This window comes from Nicotiana tabacum, chromosome 23 (assembly GCF_000715075.1).
Source record: "Nicotiana tabacum cultivar K326 chromosome 23, ASM71507v2, whole genome shotgun sequence".
NCBI classification, from domain to species: domain Eukaryota; kingdom Viridiplantae; phylum Streptophyta; class Magnoliopsida; order Solanales; family Solanaceae; genus Nicotiana; species Nicotiana tabacum.
Window position 1 is genome coordinate 10,585,769 of NC_134102.1, and position 17,247 is coordinate 10,603,015.

A 17,247-nucleotide genomic window follows, 5' to 3' on the forward strand; every position below is an offset into this window, starting at 1 on the left:
AGGTGGTCTACGATCATTAGATCCTTAGAAAGAGGAGCAACTAAGAAGAGAGGGGGTAAAAGAATGAAAGGAATATCGAAGAAAGGCCGAGTGGAAGGCGCGGTCAGCTGACTGTTCTTTGCCATGCGCTTTGCTTCGCTTTATTTTAAAGGCGCATGGCTTAGCCTTGCCTTTTAGAAGAAGAAATAGAATAAATTCCTTTGAAGGGTTTAATCCCCGTCAGAAGCAACCTCAGCAGAAAGCCTTCTTCCAGATGTCGTCACCGCTTAGCTTGATTTACTTTGGTTTGAATGTAAACTAAAATAAGCGGCATTTATTCAAACAAGTCTTTTGAAAAACTTCACTTCATTTGTTCCAATGCGTAAGAACCTTGAAAGCAATAACTCCACTAGTTTTCCCCCCTAGTACCTGTCTGCGGGAGCTTTCGGAAATCACTTAGCACGTCTTCATCATAGGAAGAGGGACTAATCTTTCTTATCCGAAAGCAAACAAGACAACAAAGGAGGTTTTACACAACTCGCTGGTTTCCAGATGGGTATCCTTGCGGGTGTGTCCACTTGTTTTTCTATTCAAGTTCTGATTTCAATTTCAGAAAGTTCAACTCGCTCAGAAGAAGATAGACCCTCCACTGTAGATTTGTCAATCCCTGGGTGGTCTAACTAGCTCCACCTCTTTGATGGGGGAATGTACTTCATGTCCTAGCTTTCCTTTCTTTCGGGACTATTTCCTTCGCTCTTTTTTCTTAGTATGAGGCACCTCCCTCACGTCCTATATATAATTATTAAACATATAAAAATATTTTAACATTTGATTCAACTCAAGTATTAATTTGAGCTTCGAAAATCCAATTATTCTTTTTGGGACAAGGAGAATTCATAAGGCAAAGACAACTTCTATCATTTATCTTGAATAATATTAAAATTAGGTACGAGACGCACATCTCCACGACATCTTCAAAATATTAGAATAAAAAAGAAAAGGCAAGGGCTATTTAACAAATAATCCAATATGATTTTGAATATTTATGCTGCTTTCTGTTCCTTGGCAATCACATTAAACCTTAGTTTCTGAATGGTTCTCCTATAGAGGATAAGGTGTACAATTAAAGAATAAAGAATACAACAACTGTCATTTTCAATTACTTAGATTAAATTAATCCGCAAAATATTAACTCGGCAATTATATAAGGAAATTTTCTATTTAAGATGAAGTTGCAAATTTTAGGCTGCACCTATAATATTAACTTTTGGTAGTGGAAAAGTCAAGAGTTAGCCGCATTTAACCATGTTTCAAACTTAATATCATTGATTGTACATTTGTACCATATAATAAAATTTACTTGCAAAGAAGGTTTACACCAAATTATATAAATTTATCATAGTTAAGTTATTTAATGAGATAATAACAATTAACTATGGTAGTGAGAGAAGTTTATATGCTAACATATATCATAAACCTATTGATTTGACGTAAAAACTCAATATACCATCATTATAGTGTTCCAACTAAGTATTGATCTATCTCTTCTCTTGGCTAAGTGATATCAACATCAAATTGTATATATTTATAAGTTAGCATAACCGAATATATATATATATATATATATATATATATATATATATATATATATATATATATATATATATAGTATGTATTATTAAAAAATTAATTACTTTCTATAAATAAGCAAACCTAGCTAAAACTGAATAAATAAAGAATTAACCGAAATAGCCGCCCACTAATTGCTTAAACTAAAAATAATCGGCGGATGTATAATATATATAATTCATATATTGTATGTGTATAATTATGTATAGTGACTAGAAATCACTGGCTATTTGTGTTAAAATCCCATATATACACGAAAAAACCCCACTGTTGGAGGCCCAAAAACCTCACTTCATCAATTATGAGCTTCATTAAGGAGTAATAATCTTCCTAAACCACACAAACTTAACCATAGCTGGTAATTAACTATAGTTAGTACAAGGCATCTCTAGAAGATTTTTGTTTTCTTTTTTCTTGAAAGCACAATAGTTCACATAACTTACAAGTCACCATTTAATTACTCAAATAACCAAAAATCTTAAAAGTTCACTACTCGCTAATTATCACACCATGGTTAATCAACCCTTAACTAATTATCACACTTCTCAGCAGGGGCGGGGAGGCATGTTGATGACATCATTTCGTCGGAAAATTATAAAAATATGCACAAAAAAAAAAAGATAAGAATTTAGTATTGTAAAACAAAGTAGTAACCACCCAAAAACAACTCAGTGCAATTCCACAAGTAGGGTCTGGGGAAGGTAGGATGTACGCAACCTTACCCCTACCCTGGAAAGGCAAAAAGACTATTTCTGATAAACCCTCGACTAAAGAAGATGAAAGAAGCGTTGATAGCAAGTAATAGCAAGACAATATAATTAGAAAACTAAATCAAAAATAGCAACAGAGAATATGAAAGAGGTACAGATAGCAAGTAATAGCAAGACAATATATTTAGAAAATTAAATTCAAGGTAGCAAACGAGAAACAAAGTAGAAGCCACCAAAAAGCAAAAATTGTAAAAATAAGGATCTTGATTTAAAAAGATTGAAGTGATACAGCAAAGGTCGCATTAGCATCCAACTCACATGAATTGATATGAGCTCTATAAAATTAGGCCAAATATCAAGGCGGAGGTCACAGTTTCGAGCAGTGAAAACAGCCTCTTGCAAAAATGCATGGTAAGACTGCGAATAATAGACCGTTGTGATCCGACCCTTCCCCGGACCCCGCGCATAGCGGGATCTTACTGTACCGGGTTGCCCTTTTTATCAAGGCTTTCACGGTATGAAATACGAGTAAAGGCAGTCTTGCTTCTGATACAAATCAAATTCAAAGCATAATGACTTAACTGAAGTTCACAGCTGAAGAAACAAAATAAGAACAAGTAAATCTTAAGGTAACCTTGAAATGTTTCTGACCATTTTCATTTCAGGATAAGAACTATCTACATTTGTGGCAAGAAGTGCTGCCAGCAGAAATTAAACTAGTAATCTCATTTGCGGATATTTGCTGAAACATCAGTATGCCAAGTTACACGACGACAGAAAGGATAAAGATTAAAGGAGCAGCCTGGTGCACAAAGCATTCAGCGTTCAGACAGGGCCTAGGGAAAGGTCGCACCCCAGGGGCGTTATGTAGACAGTATAACCTAATACAAGCATTAGTGGCTACTTCCACGGTTCGAGCCTGTGACCAGACACAACTTTACCGTTACTCCAAGGTAAAGAATGAAAGGAAAAGGATGAAGATAATAGGTAGTGGTTATACAGATGATATGAGCCGAGCTGATAACTGCTGAAGAATCCTTGAAGTTACAGATATCAAACTTTATTTCGCGGACAAAAAAGAGAGGAAAGAAAGAAACTAATGCAAGATATTTTCTTAGTTTTTGCTTGGTCTGGAAAGTTATGCAGAAAAAGAAACTTTAGCACTTCATTTCTCGGCTCATCTCATACTGTTAAAAGTATAATTGACCGAAAGGATTGTCAGGCAACAAAGTACAAGAAAAGGTAAGGGAAGTATGCCTTACAGGAATTACTAATCTAACCTAAAAAAATTGTTACAGATTAATACTAATACAAACAGAAACCAGAAGTTCAATGTTATAAGCTGAACAATGAAAACATACCCCAACATCAAAATTACTTGGTTGGAAGTAAGGACAAAAATGACATCCAGCTCAAAATTCTACATAAGAATTTAATAAAAGTGAGAAGCATGAATTTTCATGCAAAGGAGGTGACAGAAGGATATGGCCTTCATTCTCTTTTAAAAGTTATTTATCAACAAAAAGAGGCAAAGAAGAAAATGAATTAATACCTATACCGAAAAAGGCCTAGTTAGCTTTCATATGAACACATGAAAACAAAGAAGAAAACAAAGCCCAAGTTTAAAAAAAGATACCAATAGGTAAAATGGAGAAAATATCAAAATCGTCTATTACTTAACAATAGACATCCATGAACCCTGAATCATCCTGGTTAAACAGTCGAATGATGTTTAAGAAAAAAGACTGAAAATAAACAAAAGAAAACATCCAGTCGGACGCGTATAAGAATTTTACGAACTCAAAAAGGCATGATTTTGCATGCAAAGAGGGGAAAAGAGGATACAGCCCACAAAAAGTCAAAAGAAGAAATGGATTATAACAATATCAAGAGAAAAAAGGCCTATTTAGCTCCATGGAACAAATTTTCACAAAAAGAAAATGTGAAAAGATAGTAAAACAGCAAAATATCAAAATTGTCAACTAATAAGTACACCAGATCATGAACCTGAGATATCTGTTGATACCACTTAAATAATAGATAAAAAGAGAAGAATGAGAGAAACAAAAGAAATCAAAAAGGCACCATAGCGCAAACCTCAGAAAAATATAAAATCAAGAAAAATGAACAAATCCACTTCAAAATAAATCTAAAAGAAAAAATTGAGAAATTTATCCACCGATAAAAAAAAACACAAGACATAAAATCTGCCAAGTCCTGTAGGAACTTGGCTTAACAGTAAGAGGTATGAAAGTAAAGGAATAAGAGGCAAATGGCTACAAATCCAATAACAAAAAACCAAGCCATTGACCATAAGAAACTCATCAACGCTTCAATAACTTTGTTTCCTCGTGGTCAGGCACTGTTCATCTGCAAAGATCATGCACAAGTATTAATACATTTAATAAGGGGAGAAGGGGCGGGATTTAAGTAGAAGGCAAAAGCAAATCAAAATACCATTTAACTGATATAGAAAGAGAAAGAAGCACAGGAAAGCTACGGCTACTGGACAATCCACTCAAACTAAGAACACATCTTTGTATATTCAAGCGCGAACAATAACATCACGAGTTGAATGACTTTTTTGTGTAGAATTTACATGTCATACAGACACTAATTTGCTAATATAGCCTTTTAGCTCACTACAACTGAAAAATAAGTTCTAAGAGAACTCTTCGGTCTTTGAGATAGTCAGCGATCAATCAACTAAGCCTCATTTCAAAATTAGTTCAGTAGGCTACATGAATTCTCTAAACCCATCCGCTCACTTCATGCCCATTTCACATCACCTATAACTAATCTAAAACACATTCAAGGCGCTAATTACAAGGATATACCAATTAGTGAATGCTTTTGACAGCAGAACCAGGCACTCGGAGACAAGAAATATTTAGAAAATCATGAAGAACTTTACATCTACCGCACGCCAAACATGTAAATAAAAATAAACACAACAGTGTTAACCTAGTCGACCTAACTTTACAGATTTTCTAGCATACCAAATCCGCGTAGTTAATCAAATCACTAGCAAACATGTTAGTAGGAAAAAAAATCAAGAAAAGCTGCATTTTCTGGAAAGAAAATTCTTAAGAGTTTGTAAACATGATGAAAAAAATTTCAATACTGGGAATCTGGTATGCAAAGATCTGCAAAGTAAGAACGGAACAAAAAGACAACTTAACACAAACATAGTACTACTCCCTTCATTCCGGTGACACACTTTCATTTTTAATTTGTCCTAAAAAGAATGACACTTTTTCTAGATTTAGAAAAAGGGTTGAACTTTAAATTTTCTATTTTACCTGATAATGAAATGATATATAGTCATACAAATGTTTATAGCTTGGTTTACCCCCACAAGTTTCAAAATTCTTTTTTTTCTTTCTTAAATTTCGTGTCCAATCAAACGACAACACATTAATGAAGACAAAGGAAGTACTTAATGAGCCACACAAATATCTATGACTTATTTCAGACCACATATTTCATAATTCTTTTTTTCATTCTTAAAATTCCGTATCCAAATACCACCACATAAATGAAGACAAATGGAGTACTTAATACGAGTATTATCAAATAGATGACTAAGTACCACAAGTGCGACGAGTAGCCACTACTCCCCGGTAGCTTAGCAGGTGAAGGTTGGCCAACATGCTTATTTGGGTAGGCCTGTATTAACCCGGGCGCCACTCCCCTGCTAGAACCACCTATGCTGCTACCACCACCAACACCACCATATGCCCCTAAACCTGAAACATCCCCTCCTAAACTACCCAACATCCCACCATAAACTCCTACAAACGGATTCATAAATCCTACATAAGGATTCACAACCATTCCACCATACAACTGGTTCATCATCGCCACATTCGGGTTCTGACCCATCATCCCCATATTCTGAGCAGCTGCAACTGATGGCATTGCCAGCAGGGGCTGCTGTATAACCTCAGTCGTAATACTGGCCTCTCCGCCACCAATTTTTGGCTCAGCAGCCTTCTTGCAGTACAACTTCCGCCCCTCAAACACCTTACACGGCTCTTCTAAACATCTCTTCGCCTCCTCAACCGTTTTATACAGAAACAAAGCATACCCTTTTGATTTCCCAGTTGTTGGATCAAACCCCATTGGTCCAGCCTCGATTTCCCCGAACTCTTCAAAAAACAACCTTAATCTCTCCGGAACCACATCACGCGGCACATTACTCACGTAAATCTTCCTATTACCAAACTCCATGGTCCCATTAACGGCAGCGTCCTTCACGGCAGCCAACTTACACGTAGCCACTCGCCCGTTGATTGTCATTTGAGGTTTTTTTAACGCTTTATCGGCCGATTTTCGGGACTTGAAGACCAAAAAACCGTACCCTTTTGCCTTGCCAGTGTTATGGTCCATCACGACGTTGCATTCCTCGACTTCTCCGAACTGTTCAAAAACGGTGATTAGGGTTTGGCGCGTGGTCTCACGCGCTAAGCCGTAGATGAAGATTTTCCGGTGAGTGATGTCATTGTCGGCAGCTGAATTGATAAGGTTGTAAAAGGAAGGGTGAGCTAGAGCGGTGTCTACGGCTAGGGTAAGGAGTTGATCTTTAGAGTAAGGTTCGAGAAGATTCTGGAGTTTAACGGGTGCCGGCTGGTCGGAGTCCGAATCAGAATCGGGTCGGGTTGGGTTATTGGATTTGAGTATCTTTTGCTGCTTCTTGTTGTTCTTCTGTTTTTTGTCGATTTTCGAGGGTGTAGCATTAATGGAATCTGCCTTTTTGATGAGCTTTCGCTTTTTTGTATTGTTTTTAGCCATATGGAGTTTGAAGTTCTGTCAAAGAAAGGAAGAGGGTAAGGTTTTGGGTGAAATTTTGCCTCACAAAAAGAGAGAAAAAACGAAGGGAAGAGGGCAAGGTTTTGGGTTTCGTAACTGTGATTGCATTTTTGTTTTTCAGAAGCAAACAAGACTTTAGTTAGTTCTTTGTACTTGAGGCCCACAAAGATTGAAGGACTGGCCCAATGATCAAATAGTCCACTAGCCCTGCTAAAATGGAGGAAATTCGCGAATAGCCATATTCATAATTATTATTTGAAAATAAGCCACATTTCAAAAAGTAATTGAAATATAGTTATTCTTTCATGCGCATATAAAATTTGGACAAAAATACTGCAAACTTTAAAAAAAAAACACAAAGATCCGCTTTCTCAATTTTTTCGCTTTTCTTAACACTAACACATTATCCTGAAAGTCCTTGGACTTCTACACTTCAAGATATTTAGAGCCCGCTTCGACATAAGAATTTTTTCACTTTTTTTAAAATCAATGTTTGGCCATATAATTTTCAATTTTTATTTGAAGATGAATTTTAAAATTTTTGAAAATTTAAAAAATTTCAAAAAGCTGTTTTTCAAAATTTTCACTCGGATCACTCACAAAAATTCAAAAATAACCCAAAATTATATAGAATTTTTACCTTTATATACACTATTTGAAACCTTATTACCCTCTCTACTCAAATTTCAGTTTAATTACATGGTCATATATAATTTACTAATTATATACAAATAAGTTTTAAATGAGTATCCATTTATATTATGGAATTGAATAAGGAATATAAGTTATTTCCCTACCCCTTTATACTTGTCCATACTCTCTCTCTCTCTCTCTCTCTCTCTCTCTCTCTCTCTCTCTCTCTCTTCGTCTCTTTACTCTCCTCTGTTTTTTCCCTAATTTTTCTTCATTTGGTATTATCTATTTTTTTATGTTTTCTTGTTGTATATAGTTTTAATGGAATTTATCAATGGATTTCAATTGCCTTAAATTAGCAATTTCCTTTCATGTTGCACAATTGGTGTTCAAATTAAAATTGTCAATCAATAAATTTTGAAGGGGTTTGACTCTCCACCATTGACAGCCATTAAAAAACTTTAAAATCGAATTTGGGTTATCAAAACCCATTATTTGTTTGGATTGGGTGTTATTGCAAACAATTAGGAATATTGTTTGAAGTTTATATCTCAATTTTGAGGGTTTTTTGGTGAAGATTAGACTTGATTTTGGCTGAATTTCAGATTGAAACTCGAAGAAGAAGAAGAACACATGACATACAATATAATTACGAAATTGTAGTAAAGTTGTAGTATAATTGCATGTAAATTGTATTATATTGTAGTTATATATATTTTTATTTGAATGTTGTATGAAAGTTAAAAAATAGTTGTATAATGTATAAATCGTTGTATAAAATTTGTATTTAAGTTATCAATACTATCTTTTTACATAAAGTTGTTGATATGTATCAAAATTGTATTCAGAGAGTAAGTTTTGATTGGAATTTTAGAGAGAAAGAAGCACACACCACACACAAAATATATACAAATCAGATACAAAAAAAATAACGTATAAAATTTGTATTTAAGTTGTATGATATTGTAGTTGTATTTAACTAGGTAGAAATAATGTATGAAAGTTATAGATTAGTTGTAAATAAGTGTATACTGTATAGTTAGTTCTATAAAATTTATTTTTAGTGTGTATAAAAGTTGTAGATCAGTTATAAATAAGTTGCATATTATATAATTAGTTGTATAAAATTTATTTTTATTTATATGATGTTGTAGATGTATCAAATTTGTATTAAATTTTTACGATTTTTTTTTAATTTGTATGTTGTTGTACCATACAAATTTACCATCTCTCTGTTCTACTTACGCTTCAACTCCAACTAATCTCGAGATCATTGATATACATGTCATGTTTGTGGTATGTGCTTCTTCCTCTCTAAAATTTCAATAAAAAAAGAGCTTGGTGAAGCCGGAACTAATTTTTCAAAAGTTGGGAATATTTACAGAAGCTTTGAAAAAGGAGATGGCGGATGGCAAAAATCTGTTCCGAATTTTTTAGATGAACTAGGTGAAAAGAAAAAAGATAAGTCAGTTGAGAAAAGCAAGAATTCTGCAATGAACGAAACAATTTATATTCATTAAGGAAAACCATGCTGGCAACTAAGGAATGCAAAATAACTCTGCAATTAAAAGAAATAGTTGATATGCCGATTATGGAAACAGAGAATAGGGAAACGTGACGAAGATTAGCTGGAGTTGAATAGGAAACGTGCAATTGAAAGGAATGCAAATTTTTGGGTCAAAGAATACGGAAATTGAGGGGAGGAGAAAAAAAGGGGGGGGGGGAGGGATGATATAACTAAATTCTTGAATTTAAGGCACTAATAATGAATTTGGAGCCTTTTAAGGTGGAACTAGATTTAGTGTACGTGCGTTGTACGTGTGGTTAGTGTCAATCAGTAAAATATGTGTATATGAAGAACATGTAAATCAAGTTATCAAATGCTAAGTTTTAAAAATGTCTACATTAAGTTAATATTTTAAAATAAGTAACTTTGTACACAGAAATGTATAGGGAGTTGTCATTTATTTGAACGAATACCAGAAAGAAAATTAATTAATGGCAACTAACTTAGAATATATTTTGTCTTCTAATATTTCATTCTTATTGTTTTTAACATTTGTATTTTTAACAGTTTGACTTTTACTACTATATTATAATCTATTTTATTATAAATTTCGAAAAGAATGACTTGAATTTTTTGTAAATTAGTTAAATCAAAGACTTCTTTGGTTAAATAGGGTTGTCCTTAACGTTAAAGAGATTTTTTTGCTGTTGATTCAAATCTTAATAATAGCTCGTCCCAAGTTTTAAATATTTAATTGTAATTATAATTTTATCCAATAAGAATTTTACGTTCAATATAATAAAAAAAAATCATTCAGGGTACGCGCATCGCACGTGTATCCTATCTTAATGAGTGTTTGAGTTATGAAATAAAAGTATAAGTTCCTAACAATAGTCATTAATATTGACATTGTACGTATAACTAACTCAATTAAGAAAAAACGTCTCATAGAAATCCTCAATCATCACTTAATAATCCAAGTTAAAATTTATGCCACTTTTTTAATAAATAAAGTTAGCATGCTTCCTTTTCAGTTTAAGTAGTACACATAGTCATTGAAACCAAAAATAGTGGATAGAACTTCACACATATAGCAAACAACTAATAATCCATGAATTTCAGATGAACACAAAATCAAAGTGCCCTGAAAATGAGAAAAGACATTCAAAAAGAATACTAAAGTAAGCTAGTAAAATACATCGGAGAATGACTCATAATTATATTTGAAAGAGTATATTTAGTTTCGATATATCATTATTCAAGTGGAATTAGAATTCTAAATAATTCTAATATTGATTAACTCCATTTGTCGTTATATTTGAAAATAATTAGATTTATAACAATTCTAAAATTTATTTTTAAAAGGTAAAATGATCGATACAGATTTCGATTGAAGAACACGTATTTCTTCTTAATTTGAAGGGCATATCTTTGGAAACAATCTTACGAAAATTGTAGTAATTCATGTAACATGATATTGAATCTAAAATGATTGATATATCTGTTTTTTGGTAATTAAATTTCGATTTTTATTATGTATTTTTATTATGATTCTTCAAAAGGCCATCAATAAAAATAATTATATTTTTTTAGAGATTTGGAATAAAGAGGGTCGTCATATAGTTTTTAGAAGAAACTGGTTCACACGTAAAATATTTGAGCACATATATTTTATATTAATTTGAAGAGCATATCCTTTGGGGTAAGCTTACAAAAATTATAATAAATTTTGTGACATAATAATAAATTTAACATGATCGAAATCGTTATATATTTTTATTATAATTCTTCAAAGAGTTATCAAATTAACACTAATTAAAAAAAATTGTATCTTTCTTTTAGAGCTATTTGAATGAACGGCTAGGTTATATAGTTTCTAGGGAAAAAAATGAATAATTAAGTAAAAATGTAAGGTATAAAACTGACTAATACTAAATGTGTATTTTACAACCAATAACTTATTATGTATACAAAAAACTATAGAAGGCCATTTATTGGAATAGATGAAAAATAAAAATAATAATAAATGTCAACTTATTATTTCATTCTTATTTCTTCTATTTTGAATTTTAACCAAGTTAATTTTGAATACTATATTATAATTAATTTGACTTTATTTTCTAATTTCTTTCATCATCGGTGGTCATTTTTATTGAAATATATCTATTTAAGCCAAGATTTTTGTCGACCTGAAGATAGTTTTACTTGTGTAATGAATTTGAAAAATAATAAAATTAATTTTTTTTCTAATTAGTTATTCCAAATACTTAATTATTTATTTTCAGCAATAAAAGATATAAATTATATTTTATTGTAAATTCTTAATATTAGCTCATACTAAATTATAAATATTTGATTATAATTATATTTTATCGAATAAAAATTCTTTTGTCAAATTGTAAGCAAATCAAATGAGTGGGAAGTTTTGTATATTTTAAAGTCTTTTAGTATATAAAAGAGTTCCACCTAAATCAAAACATAAAAAAAAGTTACTCCGTCATTTTCCAAGGACGTCGTACGTCCTCTTTCTTTTCTGATTGAATTCTTGATATTTGTCCAAAGGGATAAACTTCTAAATACCAAGTGGTTACGGCCTATTTGGTTAGTATTTTTAATTCTTTCATTTTCTTGCCATTTATATATAATTTAAGTGTAAACATTTATATAAAATAAAATGTTAATATTTTTGAAGTTCTAAATATTAAATTTTTCCACGTAATCCAAATAAGGAAGAATGTAATATATAAAATTTAGTTAATTTTATAGTCTTAAATATTAAAAAAATAATTAAATGAGTATTCCTACATATTAGAAAAATAATAAAATGAGTATTTCTACGTATTAAGAAAATAATTAAATTACTATTTTATCCAATGCAAACTCTATTTTTAAAGGGTAAAAAAGACGAACGACATTTCGCTAAGGGTCTTCGTGGTTTTAATATAATATAGATGTATATAATTTGTAAGTAATCCTTGTTTAAGGCAGGTAATATACAAAATTAGAATAATTTAGGTAAATAAGTTTCAAATGTTGTATAAGAACGAAAAACCTCCAAATTATATTTATGTCCAAACACAACTCTAATTTTCAAATACCATTTTCAATTGAAAAAAAAATCACTTATTTTGAAATTTTACAACTCTTATGTCCAAAAGCCCACTTTACATAGTCGACGAGAAATTATGGATGGACTGATGTTCCATCTCGTTTTGGGGCCTCCTTTCCTATAGTTTATGCATCTGGATTTGCGAGAGAGATTTTTTATTCATCAATAAAAACTCACTAGTTTGATCACATGTAAAAACTTGAATGATCAAATGTAAGAAAATTGTAACGATTTGATAGGTCATTTTGAGTATTACAATCCCGTTTTCCTATTTACTGCTCAAATTGGACTTTACAGTTGTTGTGTGACTTGCCGGGGCAATTGGTTCGGGTCCGGTGAGGTTTTGGAATGAATTGGAACACTTAGTTCCAAGGTTTAAAGCTTAAGTTAAAATAGTGACAGGATGTCGACTTATGTGTAAACGACCTCGGAATTTAATTCTGATGATTCCAATAGCTCCGTATGGTGATTTTGGACTTATGAGCGTGTCCGAAAAATTATTTGGAAGTCCGTAGTGGAATTAGGCTTGAAATGCTGAAAGTTAAATTTTTGGGAAGTTTGTCCGGGGGTTGACTTTTTGATATCGAGGTCGGAATCCGATTCTGAAAATTGAAATAGTTTCGTTATGTCATTTATGACTTGTGTGCAAAATTTGAAGTCATTCTGGATTGATTTGATGTATTTCAGCACAAGATATAGATTTTGAAAGTTCAAAGTTCATTAGGCTTGAATTGGGGCATGATTCGTAGTTTTAGCATTGTTTGATGTGATTCGAGGCTTCGACTAAGTTCATATGATGTTTTAGGACTTATTGGTATATTTGGTTGAGGTCCCGAGGGGTTCAGGCGAGTTTCGGGGTAGTTTCGGACCATTTCTAGGCCATTCTTAGTTGCTGGTTTTTGGCCATAGAGGTATGCATCGCGATCGCGGACAAATGATCCGATCGCGAAGAGCAATTTTGCTGTTTGGGCACTGTGAATCGCGATCGCGGAAGCCTTTTTGCGATCGCATAGAGGAAAATCCTGCTGCACTGATTCGATTTTGAAAGCTTATATCTCGCAATCTATAAGGACTTTGGAGATGATCCAAAAATGAAAGTTGTAGCTCTTGATGTCTAGTTTTCAGAAATGTAAACCAAATGTCATTTGGATTTGTGTATAAAAAGTTATGGTGGATATACTATAGGTTATTTGAAAAGAGTTTGGAATTTCTCTGTTGCACAGGGCTGCATTTAGAAGAGATGAGCAATAAATGAAAGTTATAGCTCTTCGTGTCTAGTTTTCAGAAAGCTAAACCAATTACAATTTAGAGTTTTGTACAAAAGGTTATGACCATTAAACTAGAGGCTGTCTCGAAGAGCTGGGCATTTGTTCTTCGCGATCACGAAGCATTTTCCGCAATCGTGGAAGGCAAATTTTGGGCTGGAAATTTTGTTCTTAACGATCGTGAAGCTTTTTCCGCGATCGCAAATAGTAAATGACTGGACAGAAGATAAAATCGTAAATTTTGGTTTCTTTCTTCATTTTCGGATTTTGAAGCTCGGATTGGGCGACTTTGGAGAGGAAATTTTTCACAAAACTTGAGGTAAGTGTTCTTGACTCCTTTGTGATTATATTCCATGAATTAATATTCGTTTTCGGCGTTAGATTATTGATTTTTTCAAAAGAAATCAGAGGAATTTCTACAATTTCATAAAAATAAATTTTCAAGATTTGAACACCGATTCGGAGTCGGATTTGAGTGAAATTTGTATGGTTGAACTTGTAATTGGATGGGTTGTTGGATTTTGTGAGTTTCGTCGGATTCCGAGACGTGGGCCCCACGAGCAATTTTTGAGTTAAATTTCGGATTTTGATGGAAAATTAGTATTTTCTTATGGAATTAATTCCAATAAATTTTATTGACTGAATCAAATTAATTGTGACTAGATTCGAGCCGTTTGAAAGTTGATACGCGTAGAATAAAATTTCTGGAGCATTGCTTAGCTTGCTCGACATTGGATTTAGCTTGTTCGAGGTAAGTAACTCTTCTAATCTTGGAGTTGAGGGTATGAACCCTAAATATATGTATTTTGTGAATTATTGGGAGGTGACGCACATGCTAGGTGACGGGCGTGTGGGCGTGCACTATAGAAATTGTGACATAATTATTTCTGTGAAATTTTGTAGTTAAATAATCTTGGCATTTTTCATGCAGTTTTATGTGTTAAAAAAATTGAACTGAAAAACATATTAAAAATCATATTGAGGCTATGTGCCAGTATTATTGGGACCCACAGAGGTCATATTGATGTGAAATATTTATTTTTAATTGAAAATTCATACTCAGTCATATTCACTTCTTTGCATATCATATCTCAATCTCTGTTGTTATTTATTGATACATCATATCATCATTTTTGGGCTATTCTCATTACATTGTGAGCCCATGAGAGAGACTGGAGAGATTGATGACTGAGGGAGGCCGAGGGTCTGATTGTGAGGATATTTTTGGGATCGGGCTGCACGCCGCAGCAGGCCATGTTGGTTTTATATATATTATATTATTGCACGTGAGTTGGCCGTGCGGATCTATATATTATATTATTGCACGTGAGTTGGCCGTGCAGATCTATATATTATACTATTGCACGTGAGTTGGCCGTGCAGATCCAGATATTGTTATAGCACGTGAGTTGGCCGTGCAGATCCAAATATTATTATTGCACGTGAGTTGGCCGTGCAACACGTGAGTTGGCCGTGCGGATCCTTATATTATTATTGCACGTGAGTTGGCCGTGCGGATCCAGATATTTATATTATGGCACATGAGTTGTCCGTGCAGCATGTGAGTTGTCCGTGCTTATAGCGCTTGGGCTGTAGGAGCCCCTCATGAGTCTGTACACCCCCAGTGAGCGCAGTCGACTATAAACAGGGATCGGGCTGCACGCCGCAGCAGGTATTGTATAGCGCTGAGTGATTGAGTGTGCTGAGCACAGTGAGAGAGAATGCGAGATAATGAGATTGAGTACTCTGAGAGTGTGAGTACATGAGTGCAATCTCTGAGATACATTGCATTGACATGCACACATGACATATATGCATAGAGATGTGTTTTCCTCATACTGTACGGTATCACATTATTCATGATTTCTCTCACATGTTGACAGATGGGCATGGTGATGCATTTGTTTTACACTGGTTATCTGGGAAAGAAAATGAGACATATTGTTTATTATTGAAAAGATTTTTTTTTGAGAAATTTATTGTTTTCAAACTTATTCATAATTTTTGGTAATCTTCGGTATACGATTCGGGTTTTCACTGATGTACTTTAAAGACAGAACTATTTTCAGAAGTCATGATTTAGCTGAGCCTTTATTCTTGAGTTACTTCTGGTATTACTTGTTTAATATTGTTATGAACTATTGTTGGTTATGGAAGTTGGACTCTGACCTTGGTAGAAGCTCGTCACTACTTTCAACCTACGACTAGGTTTGTTACTTACTTAGTACATGTGGTCGGTTGTACTGATACTATACTTCTGCACATTGCGTACAGATATTGGTTGTCATTGTTGCTGTACTCGATAGTTGCGGGATTTGAAGATGTACCTGCGTTCCTGTTGTAGATGCCTCTTGTTCAGGGTAGCCTTAGATTTATAAAAGCTCTGTTTATGTATTATTCAAACAGACTATGTATTTATTTTATTTCCGCTTTGTATACTCTATTCTTAGAAGCTCATGATTTGTACTACCAGTTCTTGGTGATTGTGTAAGATCAGGATCTTTATTCACTTAAATTGCTTTAATAATTATTAATGAAGTTGATTAGTTGAAAATTGACTTACCTAACGGGATGAGTTAAGTGCGATCACGATTAGTTGGATTTTGGGTTGTGACAAAAATCAATCATTAACAACCTAAATGAAGAAACAGGAAGTATCTTATACTATATAGTTTTCTTTAACGACTCTTCTGATAATTCCTTTTGGGTTTTCGATTCAGCTTGGAGCAGTTTGAAGCCTTTAGTTCATCTGCATTATTTTTGGTAAAGCTGATAACATCGGGCTAAGGGTCGTTTGGTTTGAATACGGCTTATACTGGGATAAGTTATGGTGGGATTAGTTATGTTGAGATTAGTTATTCTGGTATTGTTTTTTATCCACTGTTTGGTATGTTGTATTAAAAATGATAATTGCATAATTTCTAAGAAGAAGGTATAAGTTATCTCGACACTAATTACCCCACCCCCTACAAGGTATAAGTTATCCCGGTACTAATTTTAATTCCGGGATAACTTATATCAGGTTTGCTAACCAAACAAAGTATTAAGGTGATATTAAAATTTTATACCAGCACTATATCTACTTATACCTCGTACCAAACGACCCCTTAGAGTATACAAATACTTCTATCTTCACAAGCTAAGTTTAGAAGGAGCGGCCTTTTTAATAGATGTTGAGATGTTGGAACTCCCTCTAGCAGAGAAAAAGAACAAGTGATAAAAATTTCAAGTTAAAATAGTTTTGGGGGGGGGGGGGGGGAATGATTTCCTTCGATAAGTGAAGAAAATTGTATTTCCCCTTTTAATGAAAATTGTTTTCCTTGAAATACATTTTCTAATAACCAAACACCATAAAATTACTAACAAAAAAAATATTTACTTCCGTTATACAGAACATAACCAAACTCCAAACCAAGCACAAGTTAAAATGGCTAGCCATCATGCCAATTCCTTATTTTGTAGTTGCCAAATAGATAACAAGGTTGACGTACACAAAAATCGTGAAATTATGATTTGTTTATGTAAAATCTGGCAGTATAATGTAGGTAACATATTCTCAACGAAATTAGACCAAAAAAAAAACAAGGAAATTAAACCATGCTA

At 33.2% G+C, this 17,247-nt stretch overlaps 1 protein-coding gene across 1 annotated transcript; it reads right to left on the bottom strand.

Moving 5' to 3' along the window:
• Nucleotides 1-2,950: 2,950 nt before the first annotated feature.
• LOC107771742 (UBP1-associated protein 2A-like) lies at nucleotides 2,951-7,249 on the bottom strand. Its single transcript, XM_016591185.2, has 2 exons — nucleotides 5,911-7,249; nucleotides 2,951-4,688 (listed from the first exon to the last, which is right to left on the bottom strand). Coding segments are annotated over exons 1-2 (1,203 nt in total). The 5' UTR covers nucleotides 7,113-7,249; the 3' UTR covers nucleotides 2,951-4,687.
• Between the last annotated feature and the right edge of the window lie 9,998 nt (nucleotides 7,250-17,247).

Bases quoted from the DNA above. Each gene is read 5' to 3' on its own strand.
- LOC107771742 (XM_016591185.2), bottom strand. From the start codon at position 7,112: ATGGCTAAAAACAATACAAAAAAGCGAAAGCTCATCAAAAAGGCAGAT.